The sequence below is a fragment of the Mycteria americana genome, chromosome 2, assembly GCF_035582795.1.
Source record: "Mycteria americana isolate JAX WOST 10 ecotype Jacksonville Zoo and Gardens chromosome 2, USCA_MyAme_1.0, whole genome shotgun sequence".
In the NCBI taxonomy this organism is placed as follows: Eukaryota; Metazoa; Chordata; class Aves; order Ciconiiformes; family Ciconiidae; genus Mycteria; species Mycteria americana.
In genome coordinates this window covers 9,622,074-9,640,161 of record NC_134366.1, presented here as the reverse complement: position 1 = coordinate 9,640,161, position 18,088 = coordinate 9,622,074, and the positions used below count along the sequence as shown (strand labels likewise).

Sequence of the window (18,088 nt, the reverse complement as noted above, 5' to 3'; positions counted from 1 at the left end):
ATCTCTCCTGCGTGCCGTGCCACAGCGTCACGGCACATACTGTGAACGGGCTGGTGATACGTCCCCGTGTCAGATCTGTTCAACCCCTCCGATTTCTCTGCCTGCAAAATTGATTCCCACGCATGCCTATTCTAGAAGAAAATCGGGAAGAAGCAGATCGGAGTCACCAGTTGCAGACAATTTTGCGTTCAGCTAGTTAGAAATAGGTGTCCAATGTTGTCCTCCCTTCAGTGGCACCAGAGGGTTGAAATTTGGGGCATGCTGGGCGGTGCTGGGGGACCCTAGGAGTGGGGTACTCAATATCAGTGCTGCCTGTGCTCAGGTTGGCATCTTCACCTTCAAAAAGGCAAACATAAAATACTGAAAAACTCTCCCATTCCTTTTGCAGGTGGAAATTAAAAGCTCAGAAGGGCTTGATGTGCCACTGGTGATGCCTTGCAAGCTCGGGCTGGGAGCGGCATTGTGTTTGGATGGTGGTTGGGCTGCTTTAGGCTCTATTCAGAAAAGTGGATCAGACTGCTCGTTATTTTACATTTCTGCTGAAACGGGAGAGCTGTGACTCCTGTCTTGCTGCAGAGCCCTTGTTCAGTGCTTCTTCTCTCCCCTGCCCTCACCATGTGCCTGTTGCAGATGCACCGTGTCCTCCTGGACACATGCCCTGGGAAATCCCTGCCCAGGAACCACCTGGCCGGGTACTCATCTGTGCAGACACCAACCCCAGGCTGATAGGTACCAGGGCTGGATGAAGATTTCTCGGCTGTACGGAGCTGTTTGAAGGTGTTTAGTGAAGGAGCTTCTTCTGCAAGATAGGAAAGAGGGGACTGAGAGAAAGTGCAAAATGACAGAAGAGTGAGAAGACCAAGCGAAGGGAAGGTGGAAGAATCACTAGCTGCTTCTCCAAAGAAATGGTGAGCAGAAAAGCTAAGCTCAGTCAGACACAGATAGAGCACAGGCATTGCAGCACAACCTGTTTTCCGGGTATATGCTAAAATCCCAGCATCCCACCATCACAGGGATCCATAGCATCCTGGTTTGGCTCTCCTTGATGGAGCTGAACGAAACCTGAGAACATTCCTGAGTTCCATCCAGCCCAGTTTCAAGTGTGGAAGTGGGGAGAGAGTCTAGCTCAGACTGTGGTGCAGACGCTTTCTGCAGAGCTCCTTGCCAGGACCAGGTCTCCCCAGAGATGTGCATGGCGGAGTTTGCTGGACGTTGGCCATCCCATTTTTCTGTAGAGGGAGAAACTTGATCATGTCTTTAGCTTCCCATACCCAGCAAAGAGCCACAATGCACAGGGCCATGCACAGCAGGAGCAGGCAGGCCTGATGTTCTCCCCTGGCCATTGCCGAGGAGGTTAGACAGCCCCAGGTAGAGAGAGATATATCCAAATGAATCCCGGTAAACACTCATCAGCACCGAGACACAGGTGCCACCAGAATAACCTTGTTTTGATAGCACATCTTGCACTCAGCTGCTCAAACCAACTTCTCCTGAGCTTGTATCCAGGTCCTGAGGAGGCTGGTGCACACCATTGGCTTTATGGACCCACACTGCTGTCCAACCAAGGTGCAGAAGATGAAGACCGTGTCTTGGTCTTTGCAGGTCAGGGCCCCACGTAACAGCTGTGGCACTGGGATGGGAGAGCAGAGAGGAATACGCAATGACTGGGCTGATTTCAGACTGGGAATAGATTCACTTTTCATTCTCTCAGACAAGCAATTAGAGCTGTCTCCCCAAGCAGCTCCCACCCAGCAAGGAGTTCCAAAATATGAAAATTCTTCCCTTTCATATTATTTTCCAGATGTTCAGTCTTCACTTCCCTTTATTAATGCTTCTTTTGCCAGGGTGACTCATTTAACAATTAGCTTAGGCATAGGGTGTAGCAGCTGTTACAGATATTACCTGTGCCTCTAAGGCAAAGCTTCTTACTGTTGTTTTTTATCCATCTCTCCTTTCTTTCTAGGCCTTTAATAATGTGTAAAAATATCTTTAAATTAATGGGAAGCTCTGATTGCTCAACCAGGTCAACAGATGGCTCATTTGGACCTGCCTTCAATTAAGCAGGTGGAACATGCCCAAGGAGCAGGCAGGCAAATGCAGCTGTTCTTTCCCCAAGTCCCACTGCAGATCGGATGGGGAAGACTCATTCGCCAGTTCCTGTGTGAGGCTACTTGTTCTATCAACCTCATAACTTTGCATTCAAATCTCCCTCACCCAGGTGCACCTTCCAGGAGATTGCTTCTTCTCATGACCATGAGCTGTGGGCGTGATGATGCTGAAGTATCTGTGCGTTGTTGGCTTCGGGGTCTACTTCCAATGTTTGAGTGTTGGGCAAAATCCTGAAACCCTGGTATTTCTCAGCTTAAACACTGATTGACATCTTTGGTTCACATATTAGTGGACATTGAGGGTGGGGTTCAAAACTTCAGCCTAGTGCCACCTGAGATGTCCCACATGGTCTGCGTGGCCTTCAGCTGCGGCTCTTGGCTATGGGTCTTCTGTGCCCAAGCTATCAGCCCCATAGGGATGCCTTGAATACCCTGGGGTGTCTAAAATTATGGTAGATGTTTGTGTTTTGCAAATGGGTCCCACCAAGAGAATCACTGGTCCCCAGGTCATATCTTCAAGTCTGTATTCAGTAAGGACTCATTCATACCATGGTAGGACTCTCATCCCAGCAGCACTGCAAGTAGATGAGGTAAAAGTAAAGATGTAAGATGTAAAAGTAAAGAAAGTAAAGAGTAAAGATGAAGTAAAAACTAAGCAACGACGTCAGCATCTGTGCTGGTGATACCAAGTGCTTTCTTTGCATGAAAAGAAAAAAAATGATAAAAAACTAAGTAAAATCATCAGGACTGATTATCCTGTTAGATACCATTACTATCTTCTTCCACTTGCAGCTGATAACTCTTACTCCTGTGTGGCTCTATTCCTGATGTTTTTACTCACTTTTACTCAACTTGTTCCAAGATAGCCTTAGGCGAGGTGTGTGGGAGGTGACTTATGGGAGGTTTGGTAGGAGGATCACTCAAGGGCTGACCTCCAGCCCTGAGCCATGACGGTGACTGCTGCACCGCTACGGCTGTTGCTCCCTGCTGCGAGCAGAACTCCAGACCTGAAGCTCTGTGTGATGCTCAGCGCATCTCCAGTCCCACTGACTTCCCCTACGATACACCTCATGTCCCTTGCGTTTGAATCCTTTCTGGGATGAGGACTTCACTGACTGCACTGTCTGGGTGCATCAGTAAAGCAAGGAAAAAAGTTTCAAAGCAGAGCTTGCGAAGAAGTTATTTGTTGCAGAGTTCTGCATGGAAATGAACGAGCTCTGCTGGTCTGGACAAGATCTCTGTTGCACAAGAGAGCCCTTGAAGTTTTGATTTCTTCCCTGGTTACTTTGCTAATGCTGGGTAAGTCAGCAGGGTGTGCATTCCTGGTGATTCTGCCTTACCTCAATCTCTGCATCTGTTAGCTTCACAGAGATTTCTGGGCTATGCTGGCTGATCCTTGCAGGGCAAAATTTGGAGTGGGCTTGCGCGATGCTGGCTGGGATGTGTTGCACCTCCTTCCTACACCAGCTCACTTCACCTCTTCCACCAGCCCAGCAGCAGCAAATTTCCTGGAGAAATCAGAGCCCGTTGCTCAGCCCACCAGCACGGCTCCACGCAGTGCCCAGGCTCCTACGCTACGGGGTCCTGGTGCAAGAGCTCAGCAGCACAGACCCCCACCAGAAGGACCCTCCACCAGCTGCACACCAGGAGCGATCAGGGATCACAGACAAGTTTTCTTGCTTTTGGATGACATCAGGTTCAAATTATACCTAGCATTAAATTCAGCAGTAGCTTGGTTTTTGTAAAGCAGCAACAGTGCACTAGGTACTGGTATTAAAAACTGAATGATGGCTTGTAGGTTTCAGAGTTAACACGCAGCCTGAGGTATCCCATCTCCAAGAGCTGCTGTTTGAAATTGCGGCAGTCTCCAGTACAACATGACAGCTACGTAGCTGGCACTGCAAAGCTGTTCTTCTGAGCCAGGGCAGAACAGGTGAGAAAAATTTGGGTTTTTTTCTTTCTTTGTTTGTTTGTTTTTGGTTTTGTTTTTTTTTTAAAAACCCCTTCGGTTCATCTTCTGAAATGCAATTGTCAGAACAAGGCAGGATTCTGCAGAACAACCTGGCTCCCTGCTTGCTCCCCCAGGCACTGAGGTGGGGGATGGGGGTCCTTCCAGAAAGCTGACTTTTTTTATTGTGGAAGGAGGTTCAGAGACAGGCAGGAAAAGAGGGGGGGAAAAAAAAGCCTTGAACAAGCTGAGAGTGAAGTCCGAGAATGAAAAGGTCCAGACGGCGCAGCATGCAGACTACAGATCCAGCACAGGTCCCTGCTGCCTTTCAAGCCACTGTTGGGGTGGCATGGAGAAGGATGAAGTCTGAAGGGTGATGAAGCCAGTGTTGAGCCGGGAGGAGGCTCTTTAACCGAGAAGGGGTGTGAAGGAAGAAGAAAGTGATTAACCCCGGGCCAGGAAATAAAAGATTGTTGAGGGTGGCAAGTGAGCAAGGAGATAGTTAGTAAAAGCGATCAGGAATTTTTTGAAACACCTTTTTTTGTTTTGCCAAAAAATGCTGATTTATCAAAACAAAAGATAATTCCTAAACCAACAGTTTCTTACGAATTTCTGTAACATGAAAAATAATGGGGAAAAAAATTTGGAAATTGAAATTGCTCATCCCAATTTTATAAAACAGCACGGTTTAGATTTTTGAATTGGTAAAACATTGTACTGTTAAACAACTTGGACCACTTTTCAGAGGTCAGAATCAAAACAATGCATTTCAAGATGGTAACAAGTGTTTCAGTGGACCCCAACTTCATGCTTGGAGGTCTTGTCTTCATGCAAAAAAAATAAGGGTCTGGTCTTGTTGTTACTGCAGTCAGTGGCAGATCTCCCACAGTCACCTCTGATGGAAGACTTCTGTCATCACTGGAAGACGTGAACAGGTAGTGCCGTGTTTGGGCAGTTGCCCTCACATACGTGCCAGCCTGTAGCAACAAGAAGCAACGGGAATCCACAAAACCCCGCATCATGGGCCAGACCAATGGATTTCAAGTGACGAGCTGAGGAGCACCCTAACGTGTCCAGGAAAACCCAAACCTCAGGGACCTCTCTCAGAGATCTCAGCATCTCCTAATGACCTCTGTTTGTAACGTAACATCTTTGTGTCCAAGTCCAAGGTTTAGGAGTATTCCCCCACCCCCAAAGGGATCACAACCCCCTTGTTCAATCCTGTATGTCCCAGCAATTCTTTGGTGATGGGTAGGAAAGGCTGTAGGTACTGCTGGGCATGTTCCCAGTTGGCTGTGGGCCTTTCTGCATTGCAGGATAAAGTCCTCTCCAAGCTGTGGTTGTCCCAAGCCAGATTCTGCAATGCAGGAGCGTGTGATTTTTCTGTCTGGTGGTAAACTGGAGAGAAAGGGTGGAAAAAACCCTTTCCTCTCCTCCATCCTCCCCAGCACAATGCAGGCCAGCTGTAATTCATTCTGCGATTATTACAGTTCTTGCTGTTTGAGCTGCTCAGCTGCTTTTGACCAGTTAGAAAACAAATAATCGACATCAGCACAAACAATACTCAACATCTATTGCTTTTGGGAAGAGGAAGCCTGGAGCATCCCTGGAGCAGCTACAGGAGCTGACCTCCCTTTCCAGCTCCAAGCCACACCAGGCTGGCCCGAGAGGTGCTCACCCAGCTGCCACAGGGCTGCGCTGGAGCCACTGACCAGGTACTGACCTGGTACAAAATGACGTAGCCGTGTTTGATTTCTGTGCAGAAATGCCAATTTGTAACTGGTATTTGAATCCCTAGGAAACATAGCAATTGGTATAATCTCTGTAGCCCTTGTGTGATATTTAAGGTAACAATATAATAGCACTCCAACTACTTTATAGACAGGCATGACTTACTATAATAGAGAAAACATGATTTGCAGCCGGAGAAAAACTCTACTGAGTAAAACTCATGTGAGCTCTGACCCTTTAGGACTTTTTGGGCAGTAATGCATTATTTATAGGAATTATCACACATACTTTGAATTCTGTCTTTGAAAGTTAACCAGACCCGGCCAGTAGCACCATCACAACCTACAAACTTCCTTATCACACAGACAGGCATGAGGGACTGTGGTTTTCTTGCATATAATTCACCTGTCCCCAGCTGTAGCCCATGAAGACAGAACATCATCACTGCACAACAGGAGGATTTAAACGCAGGGGATGGACTCCAAACTAGGTATGGGGCAACTCATGTGGTCCTTCATTGCCCAGAGAAATCACCATCACCTATAGGTACCTTTCTTGACCTTTTAGCTGGAAGAACCTGTGATCACCCATACCTCTCACAGGTTTCCAAGACAGGCCCCTCCATGATCTCTTACATAAAGTACGCTTTGTTCAATTAGTCCAGCATGTAATGCTTTGTTCTCATGAATTTTGGAGCTACTCTGATGTGCAGTAAGGCAATTGAGACTTAATTTCATTATTCATCCCAATATGCTCCTGTTGTATTCAGAGAGCAGACTATGGGCCCTCCTGTGGCTAATTTAGCACCTGCAAATCCCCATGCTTAAAGCCGAAGGCTGAATAACCTACTGAATGAATTTGCAGGAACTATGCACACGTCAAATAATCATTCTTGCTGGGAAGACTTGGGTTTTTTTTTTTCCTTTAGAAACCTTGTACACACTTTCCTGTCTCAAAAGGAGACCATCACGTCCTAGTTCTCCAAGACCAGGCTGTATCCCGCATTTTTTTTGTAATATGTATTTTTAATTCCTTTTGACAAAATCTGAGTAGAGTTTGAGGGAAAACAATGTACCTGGATGATCTGGGCCATTCTCAGACTGGAGCTGTTAACAGCTAGCTCCTCAGCTGCCATGGAGCACACACTGAAGTTAAGCAAGCACAAGCTATTTAAGCTAAAATAGTTAAGTTCCTAATGAAGCCTTCTTCACCTAAGCCAACAAACTCTGTACTGATATGAAGATTGACCAAAAAGCCATTCTACTGTTTCCACCACAAACGTAGCAGCTTCCAGAAGTCTGAAATAAAATACTGAAGTGCAGTAAAATTGAAAGCTTTGTCTAAATTTGCAAGATGCTATCTTCCCTAAACCAGATGATGCAAGTTTTAGAATTGCTTAACCTTACTAGCTGTGCTTACTCATTCCTACTCTTTGCACTCTTTAAGATGCTTTGGAGTTTAGTAGTCATTACTGCAGATAACCAAGCCTCAACAGGAATTTGCATGTTTACCCTCTCCCCTCCATATTTTGTTTCAAATTATGAATTTCAGTGTCTTGGAAGACAATGGTAGTAAGATTCTGTACCTTACGTCACATAACCATAACACACACTTATGCCGTGTTCTTGGCACAGTAGCAAGACTGTTTTTCTTCAGCTGTATAACCCAAGCTGGAAACCCCTCTAAAAGCTAATCTCTAAAATCAGTTCAGGATTTTTTTTTTTTTTAAAACTACTGAGTATGCATGACAGTTTGCTAGGCAACAGTAACAACTGTCCTTTTCAAGAAAGATTGCTGCATAATGCTAATACAGAGAATCCAAGGCAAGCATGACTTGATCTTAAAACTTTAATAGTAAAAAAAGTGTAAAACCAAACACACCGCTGAAAACTTATCAGTAAGAATGAGAATTTAAGTGTTCAAATTCAGAATAGTGCAAATTTTCTTCACTCCCCTCCTGCCTCTTCCAAACTTAAATCACTTTGGTTAAGATACTCAGAAGTATTGGCAAAAAATGAACTTTTGACTTACATTTTTGGCTGCATTATTTCTAACACATACAGATTTAGGTTCAGTCTTTACAAATAAATCTTAAATACTTCTCTATCAATCAAACAGCTGTAGAGATCACTGTCACCTTTATTTACATCTGGTTTTATAACGTTTTGAAAGTGGTTTCAAGATGATTACAAACTGCCTCCCCAGCAGGTAGCATACTTCTTAAAACAGCTGAGCTGATCCAGTCCTGATCTGAGGACATAATTTCTTCAAGTAGTCCTATAAAATGTGATTATTTAGGTTTTAAACATTTGAGGAAGGTTCTTATACCAATGAAATTACTCTTGATTTACACCAAAGCAAGATTAGAATTGGGGTCCGCTCTGTAATACAGACTTTGTGCTAAACTTTTCCTGCTACAAAAAAAAAAAGCACAAGCAGCAGTTATAGCATTCCCTTAGAAGAGTGAAAACAGCCAGAACACTGCTACCTTGCCTCAACATCTTTTTTGATGGGTCAGTCTTTAACCGATGCCTCTAACTGTATCTGAAACCATGTAAGATTGGAAATGAACACAAAAAAATTTGCATAATACAAAAAGGCAAATCCATAAAAGTTTACAAGTACACCATAACCACAAAACTGGAGTATTTCTAAAAATTTGGGTTCAATGAAAGATACAACAAAACTAGCTTTACTAGTTAAATAAATTATTGCTCCATTTGACTCCATGCAGCATTGAAATGAACTCAGAACCCTTTTCTCTTTAATCTCTCATAAGAAATGATCGATATTGAAGAGAACATGAGGCTCAGATTTACTGTACATTGCACTTCAACTTTAAGACCTAATACTTGCTATTTAGGTCTCCTGTGGTCTAAGCTATCAAATGAATACATTGTGCTCACCAGAACTAAGTATTAAGAAACACCAAATGTTTAATGTAGTGACATAAGCACTTTTTTTGTTTTAAGAAGGCAATCACAGATTGCAAGTTCTATAGGGTTGTGAAAAAACAAGTAGTGATCTCTTTCAGAAACTGAACTGAGAAAACAAGCTGTTTGCTATTCTTCACAGACAGTTTAAATCACATTTTATGCCCGCTTCTGTTTCCAATCATTTCAGTCAAAACCCTGACTCAAACAGAAACAAGATCAAGGACACCTCTAGGAAGAAACTGCAGATCCAAGGAGTTGGGGGCATATGTTCAGTGGCCAAGCAATGGCCTTCAATGCACGTTTTTTCAGTGACACCAGACATTTAAGATACCCAAGACCTCCTTCAGTGAGATACTGAAGCATACATCTAATTAAGCAGGAGTACTCACGCACACTTAAATTTCTTACTGAATTGGGGCCAGAACTTGATTCTTGCAAATCTGACTGCAAGCTTCAGAAGTAATGAAATTTCCAGTCAGAATTTCACTTAATGCAGCATTACAAGGGCATGATTCCTTCATAAGACTCCTAAAAGCATTATTGCAATGCCTTTAATCTGTTTCAATCACTCTTATTTTTAAATAACCCTATTTTTTAAAGATTTGGATAAATACTATTCCTATTAAACCATACTTCATCATTGTTAAGCACCATCGATCTACTTCCTTTGGGCACTGATACAAGAGCTTGTAATTAAATTTCAGTTTCAAGGCTTTAAAATACGGCAGCTGCTTCAATAACTTACATTGGAATCTAATACTTGGAAAACTGCCACTTAGCCTGAACAGTTGTACGCAACTTGGTGTTAAACTCTTCCAGAGAACAGCCATAAGCAAATGCTTATGCAGTAAATCAGGGTAAGATTTCAAGATAAGCAGTTAATTTCACTTGGCTATTCTAAGAGTGGATTAATATTTTTTCCACAAGTCATGTGTGCAGTGAGCCCATAAAGAGATTATTTTCTCTAAATAATCTTCAATTTAGAACAGGAACACATCTTCGTAATGTTGCTTTCACACTGGCACTGTCCTCTCTTCTTCAAAGATTTAGTCATTGTGTGGTTTCTCTGGAATACCCTATGGATAAAAAAACCAAACACGTGTTATATTTTAATGCCATCTGATAAGTGACTACATTATGCAATACTTGCAATGATTAAATAGTCAACTAGCTTCAGTTAGGCTGACAATGACCTACCAGACATGGCTTCTTATAAAAGCTCAACAAGGACGTGCTCCTTAACTGTGGACAAAAAAGTCACTATGGGTCTGTGCTGACTCAATTAGTGCATCTGCTAAATCCTACCAATCACACTGCTTTTTAGAAGACTCTGTTAGCTTTCCTCCCTATCTCAGTTTATTTCTTAGCAGAAGGTACACAGTGCTTCACTTAATGGGCATTAATTCAGTTTTTTTTTTAACAGCCATCTTTCAAACCGTCTTCAAGAGTAAGTTATTTTATCTGATACCAGGCTTTGATTGGAAAATAGACTTACTCATTTCCTCCTAAGTCCCTTTTCCAGTATGAAACCCTACAGTATGTCAGTGTAAGAAATTTAACCAACATTTCTTTAAAACAAAGCTTGCAATATGTTCTTCTCATTCTAGAGCCAAAATGCCAGTGTATTTCCCAGTACTGAACACATTCATAGTACTGCAGCTTCAAGCAGTAGCAAACAATATATATTTGTGAGGTCCAAGTTCTGAATACCACCCTAGTTTGGCAGATGTTGAGAATGATGGCTACAACTCAAAATGAACTGTTGCCATCCATTTAACCCAGCTGATGAGCACTGACTGAGCAACTTTAGGTGTCATAATGAGCAGTGAGAGCTGATGGTGGCAGCAGCACCTTCACCTTTTCTTTTGAAATCACACTATTAAAGAAAACGTTGGATTTCATCCTCAAGCTGATAGCAAAAAAAAAAAACAAACCACCAAACAACCCCAACAAACAAAACCGAAGCCCCTCTGCTAACAGCAGGTTTGCTTAAAGGTAACACTGCACTTGGCTACTGCATGTAAGCTCCCTTGAAATCCAGTGACTCAAAAGCAGCAAGCACCCCCCAGCTAACGCTTCTCAGGATGGGAGGGGATGTCTCAGGGACACTTCTCATTCTACTTCTAATTTCTCTTCTAACTGCAAAAGCTAGGCAGGGGCTGAGGAAGAACCAAGGCAACTTCACTCCACTGGAATATTTTCCACAGGTGCCACCTTCTACTCTAGACATGCCCAGAAAGCATCTACTGTTTGATCTGCAGCTACCACATGCAGCCAAACAGCTCAGGGACTACAGGAGAATATAGCTACAAAAATAACTGGTTTATTCAGGTTTAAAAAAATGCGATATTCCATCTTCCTGCCACATTCACAATGGCTGACAAAACAGACATGCTTTTGGGTCATCTCTATAGAAGAAAGACCTAGTAGACTGAATGCTACCATTCTGTTTTAGAAGTGGAATTCTTTGAATTTCAAGCCCTGAATGCTTCACAGTGACTTGCAGAAGTGTTCCTATGAAAGTGTTGGGCTTCTCCAAGTTTTTCCAGACTAAGTAATGGTAATGTAAAACACATGAGAAGATCCTTCTAGATAACCAGAATAGAAATGCTTTGCCTTACCAACTTCCCTCTTTCTTTATAAGGAAAATTACAAGATTGACAGGAGTTGCAGGCAGGACCCAGTCTGATTTTAACTACATTCAGGTGAAAAGAAGTCAAAGGAAAAAAGAAAGTCTTATGTGTGTAAATTTATTTTAACTCTTCCTTCTTTAAGGCTCCCTTCCTTTGCTTTCTAACATAAGAAGCATAGCAACTGGAAGTACTGCATATGCCAATGTGAAATCTAGAACTGTAGCATGTAACTGACTATAATTTTATTCTGAGACTCTGCTTGCAATAGCAAAGCTTAAATAAAACTATAGTAATATATCTTTTTCACATGATGTGAGTGGCAAATTTAAAAAGAGAAATTATACCCTCTCTTCCCCCCATACATGTAGTCCTAAGAAAAAATATATGCAGATAGTCCACACCACTGGGATTTGAAGGAGCAGTAGTGAGCTTGTATTTTAAAGAACCTCAGAGCAAACCAAAATTGCCTGTGAAGTTAAGATTGTGACCATGGTCCCAGGAAATCTGTACTTTGGTATCAAGTCAGTATGAAAGAAAAACCTCAAGAACAGGAGTAGATTTGCCCCATGCTTTTTTTTTTTCCAAACAGCCTTTTCTACAAGACGTTACTGTTAATTTAGCGTAACTGAGAATCAATACTAAAGAAATTGATCTTTAATGTTAGCCAGTGGTGGTCAAGCTCTCTTCCCCAGCTTGTCTGCAAGCTTGTCCATCTGCAGCATCAGGTTCAGACTATGCACATTACAAGTACATGAGCATCCACCCACTGGGTTAAGAAAGGCTAGGCAGAAGAGACAGAAAGCCTGCTCCAGGAAAGACAGCTAGCTTTAGGCTAATCTTTTTACCCATTTGTGGTTCAGTCCCAAAAAGCAGCTCTCCCCCTTACTAAATAGTTCAGAAACTAATATTTCAGGAACTCCCAAGTCTACAAATGCCCTTCCTTCAGTAAAAATTAAAGGCACCTAAACCACAGCAGCCTTAGAGAAGTTAAATACTTGAAGGACATTTTCCCAGATAAAGGACTTGAGTAGCAAAGAAGACAGAAGTTAAATCAATACAGTATTAGTTATTACTATCCATCAGTGTTAGAACACTTTTCACAACCAAGCCTTAGGCTGATGTGCAAGCATACAGCCAGGTTTACTCTTAAGTACACTACAAGGAAATAATTACTTAAGAACCTAGCAAATGAGAGAGTAATTTACACTATATTACTCCATATATGGAGTGATACTTGAACAACATCTTAAGTGACCAGAAAGAGCATATTTAATTCTGGAGTGGTGGAATTTATTGCTATACAGGGACGTTTCCTTTCATCTACATAACAAAAATGCTTTACTGCATAAATAATTAGAGAAAGCCCACCTGTGTCTCAGTTTTTTAGCTACCTTTGATGTTAATTCAAAGTACTGACAGAGCAGGAGTGACTAAGATTCTCATCAGAAGCGGCATACTGATTCCAGTCTTTAGGCTGCTGGTGGAAAAAGCTAAACACAGAAGATACTCAAACACTTACTAAGACAATTCCCACTCTACTGGCAGCACAGGTTGTACACTTACATTTCAACTCTTGGGAAGGCATCTCTGTCAATTTGTGAGTCATAACCTTAAAGGCATAGTTTGTTCTTGGACTAACAATGGAAAGTATTTGGACTGTTAAAGGAAATGCTAATTATACAGTAATTACCATAGCCAGTTGGCGTCCTATGTTTCCTACAGTCACACCTCCTGAGAAAAATATACATGGAAGCCAAGAACGGATGTAAAGAAAATCTGGGGATGTATACCTAGTAAACAAAAGGAAATAAGTTAGAGACAAGCTATTATCATCACCTTACATAATGCTAACAAGATGCTATAGAATTATCTTCCTAGGCCCAAACAAAAAGCCAGTAACATAGGAGAAGAAATAGGGAGAACAAATTAAGTCTGTTAACTTCATAAGCTTCTAAAACCCAATGTCCTAGCCAGCAAAGTTTAGAAATCTTGCTCCTGAGAGCCAGTTAATGATATACCAAGCCAGGAGAAGTTCAGTTTACTAAGCTGTTAACATTTCAACATACATCCCAATTTGTCTGCTCCCCACCCTCCACCCCTGGTTCTCAATCTGATCATTTGGAACAACTGGACAATTAGCTGCCCTGGACAAAAGAAAGTCTTCTTGTAAGAACATGCCAAATATGGTAATAATTAACTTCCAGTGCATGCGCACCCTTGTTTTTAGTTAAGACAAGAGAGTTGAAACAGTATTTTAAAAGCATAACTTACTGATAAACACCATTATATACAAGAAACTGGGTTATCAGAGTTGCTACAAAGGCTATTGTAATTCCAAGTCCGAGACCACTTCTTGAACGATCAAATGTCCACCAAAGACCCAGTGATAAGGCTGCTAGAGTCAGGGACAGCTGGATGTTGTTTGCAAAATCTAGTTTCTGGAAAGAGATGTTAAGGACAATCCTTTTAAGTCTGCAGACATCCTGCTGCTGACACTGAACCAGGGAGAACTCAAACTGAAAGTGAGCATGATTCTGTATCTCTAAATACAATACATTAAGGATCTGGTTTTCAGACCTGCCGAGCAATCATAGCTCTTGCAGACTTTGACTGGGGTGTGAGTGCAAAGGCAACATTAATTTTTGTCACACTGAGCATCTAAAGAATATACTATATTGTAACATATATAACTTCTATGGATTTTTCTCTCATGTAACCCAGTTATCCCTGCCAATTTAGGTTTTCTGCTCAAGCCATCACTATTCAAGACAAAGAACACTCTTACTGAACAATTCAGTGTACCTCAGTAGTTAATTGTGTTAAGTATTAGATGTAGACAACACACAGATTAAAATAACACAACTTAGATTGTTATACTTGCAGTTAAACCAGACATGCTATTATGTCTATCCCTCCCCCTTCCCAGAACCCCCCCCCCAACTACTTTTAAGTGAACTGTGTTATTTATCTTAAAGTAGTAGACTGCAGTGTAGTGCAGGTCTCACAGAAGTTTATGTCTCTGACAGCAGCACCATCCTTACCTTTGTAATTCTCCCAGACGTGAATGGGAGAGACTGTTTCATGACAACAGACTAAGCACATCAAGCAACAATGTAAACTAGTTCAAGGATACAGCACTTGCATGATTAATGCCAACGAAAACTGCTATACATCGCATTACGCTGGCCCACTCTCTCTTGAATTTGTGTGGTTCCCCAAGGTGGCTGTCAATGCAGGGATACAGCAGGCCAACGACAGCTGCAAGAGAAGTAACACTACTTGTACTAACCGTTATACAATGATTACTTCAATATTACTAAATATTAGTTTGGCAAGTAAGTGCTTGACAAAGTAGTGAGGTGCTTATCACGCTACTGTAAGCCTGATGAAGAAAATAATCATTATCCACCCCCCCCCCTTTAGAAAAGAAAAAACCCCACTCTAACAAGCAATGTTCTGTTTGAATCTTTAAAGCAGAAATATATATATTGCGATGTTAAGGTATCTGACTTCAAGCTCCTTTTCTCCCTTGAGCATATCTCATTTGACATCCTGAGCAGATGCTTGCTTTGTACCAATAAATAACAAAGCATAATAAAAAGCTTAATTACAGTGAGGAATGGAATATGCATTTATTGCTCATGTGCAGGGCAGACAGTTTTATGAACTTTACTCATGAGCTGTGAATCAGGCCCTGAATTAAATATTTGCCTGGACTGAAAAGTTTCTTGGCAGAGCTGCTTTCCTTCCTTCTGCTGGGCTGCAAGTCAGCCTATGCTGCCATCCAGATCAGATGAATTCTTATACCAAAGCAGAGCTGAACTTAAAGAAGCACCTGCCACCAGTCATATTTAAGTCAGGGAGAAATAACTACTCGTACTATTAACCAGACAAAAGTTTTTATCCTCATATAGCATTTTCTCATCCTTATCACTCTGCAAATTGGTTGCAGAAGAAAAACATAGGCTAGTGTTAGCTCAGTTGCTAGCACAAACACCAGATGAGTTTCATTCTTCTAAGCCTTGCAGCTCCATGTGTTGTCACCAATGCCAGGGTTAGACACACTGCTTTAACTATAGGTAGCATGTACATTTGTTTCCTTTCCTATCCCTCCCCCCCCCCCCCCCCCCTTAAATTCATAAAGAGGAATAACTTCTACGTTAGGAAGGCTACAAGACATACCACTAAGAAAAACATGTGATCTGATGCTGAAACAGTTTGGTTATTCTGATGCCAGTTACCAGGGCTTTTACCTTACGATAATAGCTGAATGCCAAAGTTTAAATCCAACTGTGACAGGACTATGAGAACCCTCACTGGAGCATATCTTGTGGCAATCTTTTTACTACGCAGTTTATCATTCATTCAAGTTTATGGTTTACTATTCATACTCCCTTACTGTGAAGTACAAATAGCACATGACAGTATCACTGCATTAAAAAAAAAACAAACATGGAAGAGTTGTTTAAAGTACTTTCAACGCAAATTTAAAAAGCTGACAGCGAGTTTATTTCCTAAGATTTACCGCCTTTTTCATCCCCCAACCCTTCATCAAGGCCTCATTTTCTTCTGACAAGGACAGGAGGGAGCAGAGCACCGGGGAAGTGCCGGCTGATGCGCCAACCGCACCGCGGCCCGCGCGTTCCGGGGTACTTCGCGCTGCGGGGCGGGCAGCGGGCGCCGCCGCACGTGACTTCCTTGTTTTCGGCCCAGCCCGTGGCCAGTTCGCGCCGGCAGCCAATGGCGAGCGCCGCCCGCCACTCACCAGTTCGCCGACAGCCAATGGGCGGCGAGGGGCGGTGACGCGCGGCGGCAGCGCTCCGCGGCGCGGCCCCACCGCACCCACTCGCGTCCCGCCGTGGGGCGGAGGGGAATCCCGCACTGAACTCACACTGTCACTGAGACACGGCGGCGGCTGCGTGGGGAGCACGTGTTTCCACGCTCACCTCCGCGTCACGGCGCTGGAGCTGCTCACTGGCGCTTCCAGGCCGCGCCGCGCTGCGGGAAAAATACACTTTACCCACAATCAGAGCGCATCAGCTCAAAAAAAGCCTTTGGACACGCGGGAAATGCGTGGGTGGCCCCTGCGTGTGGATAAAGCTGGAGTGGGCGTGCATCCTTCCAAAACCCAGAGTTCACATCACTTACTCCAGGCGATGGAAGCGCAAAACTCCTGCACGCACAGGTCACAAATTCAGCCCCACCGCCTCGCCTCCCCACGGGAGGATGGGGGGGATTAAAAAAAAAAAAAAAAGTATCACTCGTGGAGGTCAGCAACTCACCTGCTGCTGTCCCGCAGCACGGGGGCACCCACCAGGCGGAGAAGAAGAGAGTGGAAATGACTTCGTCAGGGAACAGAGTCACATTTCTCTGGATCTGCAGCAAGTTCAGCACCAGGGCCATGAAAGCACCGACGACGAAGAGGACCACGCTCCGCTGCACCAGGTGCTGACTCAAGTTCAAGGTGCTGCTGCTGGTGCTGCTGGTGGTACTGGAGGTGCTGGGGCTGCGTGCTCCGTGACCCACCAACGTCAGCGAGGGGCTGGAGACGGAGGAGCTCAGCATTTCCCCCACCTTGGCGGCCAGCCCGGCAGCCGTGTCCCCCAGCTGGGGTTTGTGCCGTCCCCTGGCAGTGCAGGAACAGCTCCAGGCGCAGTTCTCCAACCTGGGCATTGGCTTCACCGGGGTCCTGAAACACGCACAGGGACAGCCTGTTAAAACCCCCAACGACGGCTCAGGTCGGCCCCTTACACACCACTGACACGCACCGCCGCCGCCTCCTCCAGCAGCAGCAGCCAGGCTCCAGAGGCACCGGGCGGACGGCTCGGAGCCCGACGGGCCGGGGGCGAAGGTAGCAGCCCCGCAGGAGCGGGGTGACCTGACCCACCTGAGCAGCCACAGGGCCAGGGGCTGCGCTGCCTCAGCCCGGCAGCGGCGGGGTCCCCGGCCCCAGTGCCCGAGAGGCTCGGGGGACACGAACAGGGACCGCCCCCCCGGCCGCGGCTCCTGTCAGACCCGCGCTGCCCCCTCTCCCTCGCGGACTGGGTTCGCCTCCCGGCTCGGGGGCGTAAAACCGCCGCCCCTCCCCGGCCCTCTCCCCGCCGGGCACCGGGGGCGCGGGTCTCCCCGCCCTCTCACCTCAGGGGGCTGCGCCCGCTGCTCCCGCCGCCGCCTCGGCCCGTGAGGGAGGGCGAACGGCCGCCGCTCTGCCGCCTCCCTCCCGGCTCGCCGCCGGCGGCCCACGCCCCGTGTAAGGTTTATAAGCCCGCAGCCGCGGGTGTCACGTTACCCGCCGCCGACCTACCCGCGGCCGCAGGCAGCGACGGGCCCGCCGCTGCGCCCCGCCACCCCTCCCCTCCCCTCGGGCCGGGCCGCGCCGGGCGGGGCGGGGCGGGGCGGGGCCGGGCGCGAGCGCCGAGCGCGGGAGCCGCCGCGCCAGCCCGGGCGCCCGCGTCCAGTCGGGTGAGGCGCCGCAGCCAATCCCGGCCGGGCGGCTGATATGACGTGCCGGACACACCACCCGCCTTCCCCCCGCCCGCCCCGCGGCCGGCGGCGGCAGGACCGCGCGGCGCCGCCGGCCCGCCCCTCTCCGCGCCCCGCCCCCCGCGCCGGGCCCGCGGCCAATGGCGGGCGGGGCGGGAGCGCGCGGAGGGCACGCGAGGCGCCCGCGGCGCTGCCCCGCCAAGGGCTGTAACCGCCCGCTGAGGGGGAGCCCTGAGGAGAGCCCGGCGG

The 18,088-nt window shown here is 45.5% G+C and overlaps 1 protein-coding gene across 1 annotated transcript; it reads right to left on the bottom strand.

The window, feature by feature from the left end:
• Positions 1–7,908: 7,908 nt before the first annotated feature.
• INSIG1 (insulin induced gene 1) lies at positions 7,909–17,775 on the bottom strand. The gene is made up of 6 exons (XM_075492378.1): positions 17,661–17,775; positions 16,639–17,045; positions 14,490–14,614; positions 13,628–13,794; positions 13,047–13,146; positions 7,909–9,799 (listed from the first exon to the last, which is right to left on the bottom strand). Exons 2-6 carry the CDS (start codon positions 17,027–17,029, stop codon positions 9,770–9,772), a joined length of 813 nt encoding a protein of 270 aa, XP_075348493.1. The 5' UTR covers positions 17,030–17,045; positions 17,661–17,775; the 3' UTR covers positions 7,909–9,769.
• Between the last annotated feature and the right edge of the window lie 313 nt (positions 17,776–18,088).

What these genes read in the sequence shown, in the direction of transcription:
- INSIG1 (XM_075492378.1), bottom strand. Translation starts at nt 17,029, where the DNA reads ATGCCCAGGTTGGAGAACTGCGCCTGGAGCTGTTCCTGCACTGCCAGG. An exon ending in GTGCTGCGGGACAGCAGCAG is followed by an intron (nt 14,615 to 16,638) that starts GTGAGTTGCTGA and finishes CTTCTCTTGCAG; the next exon opens with CTGTCGTTGGCCTGCTGTAT. An exon ending in GTATATAATGGTGTTTATCA is followed by an intron (nt 13,147 to 13,627) that starts GTAAGTTATGCT and finishes TTTGTTTACTAG; the next exon opens with GTATACATCCCCAGATTTTC.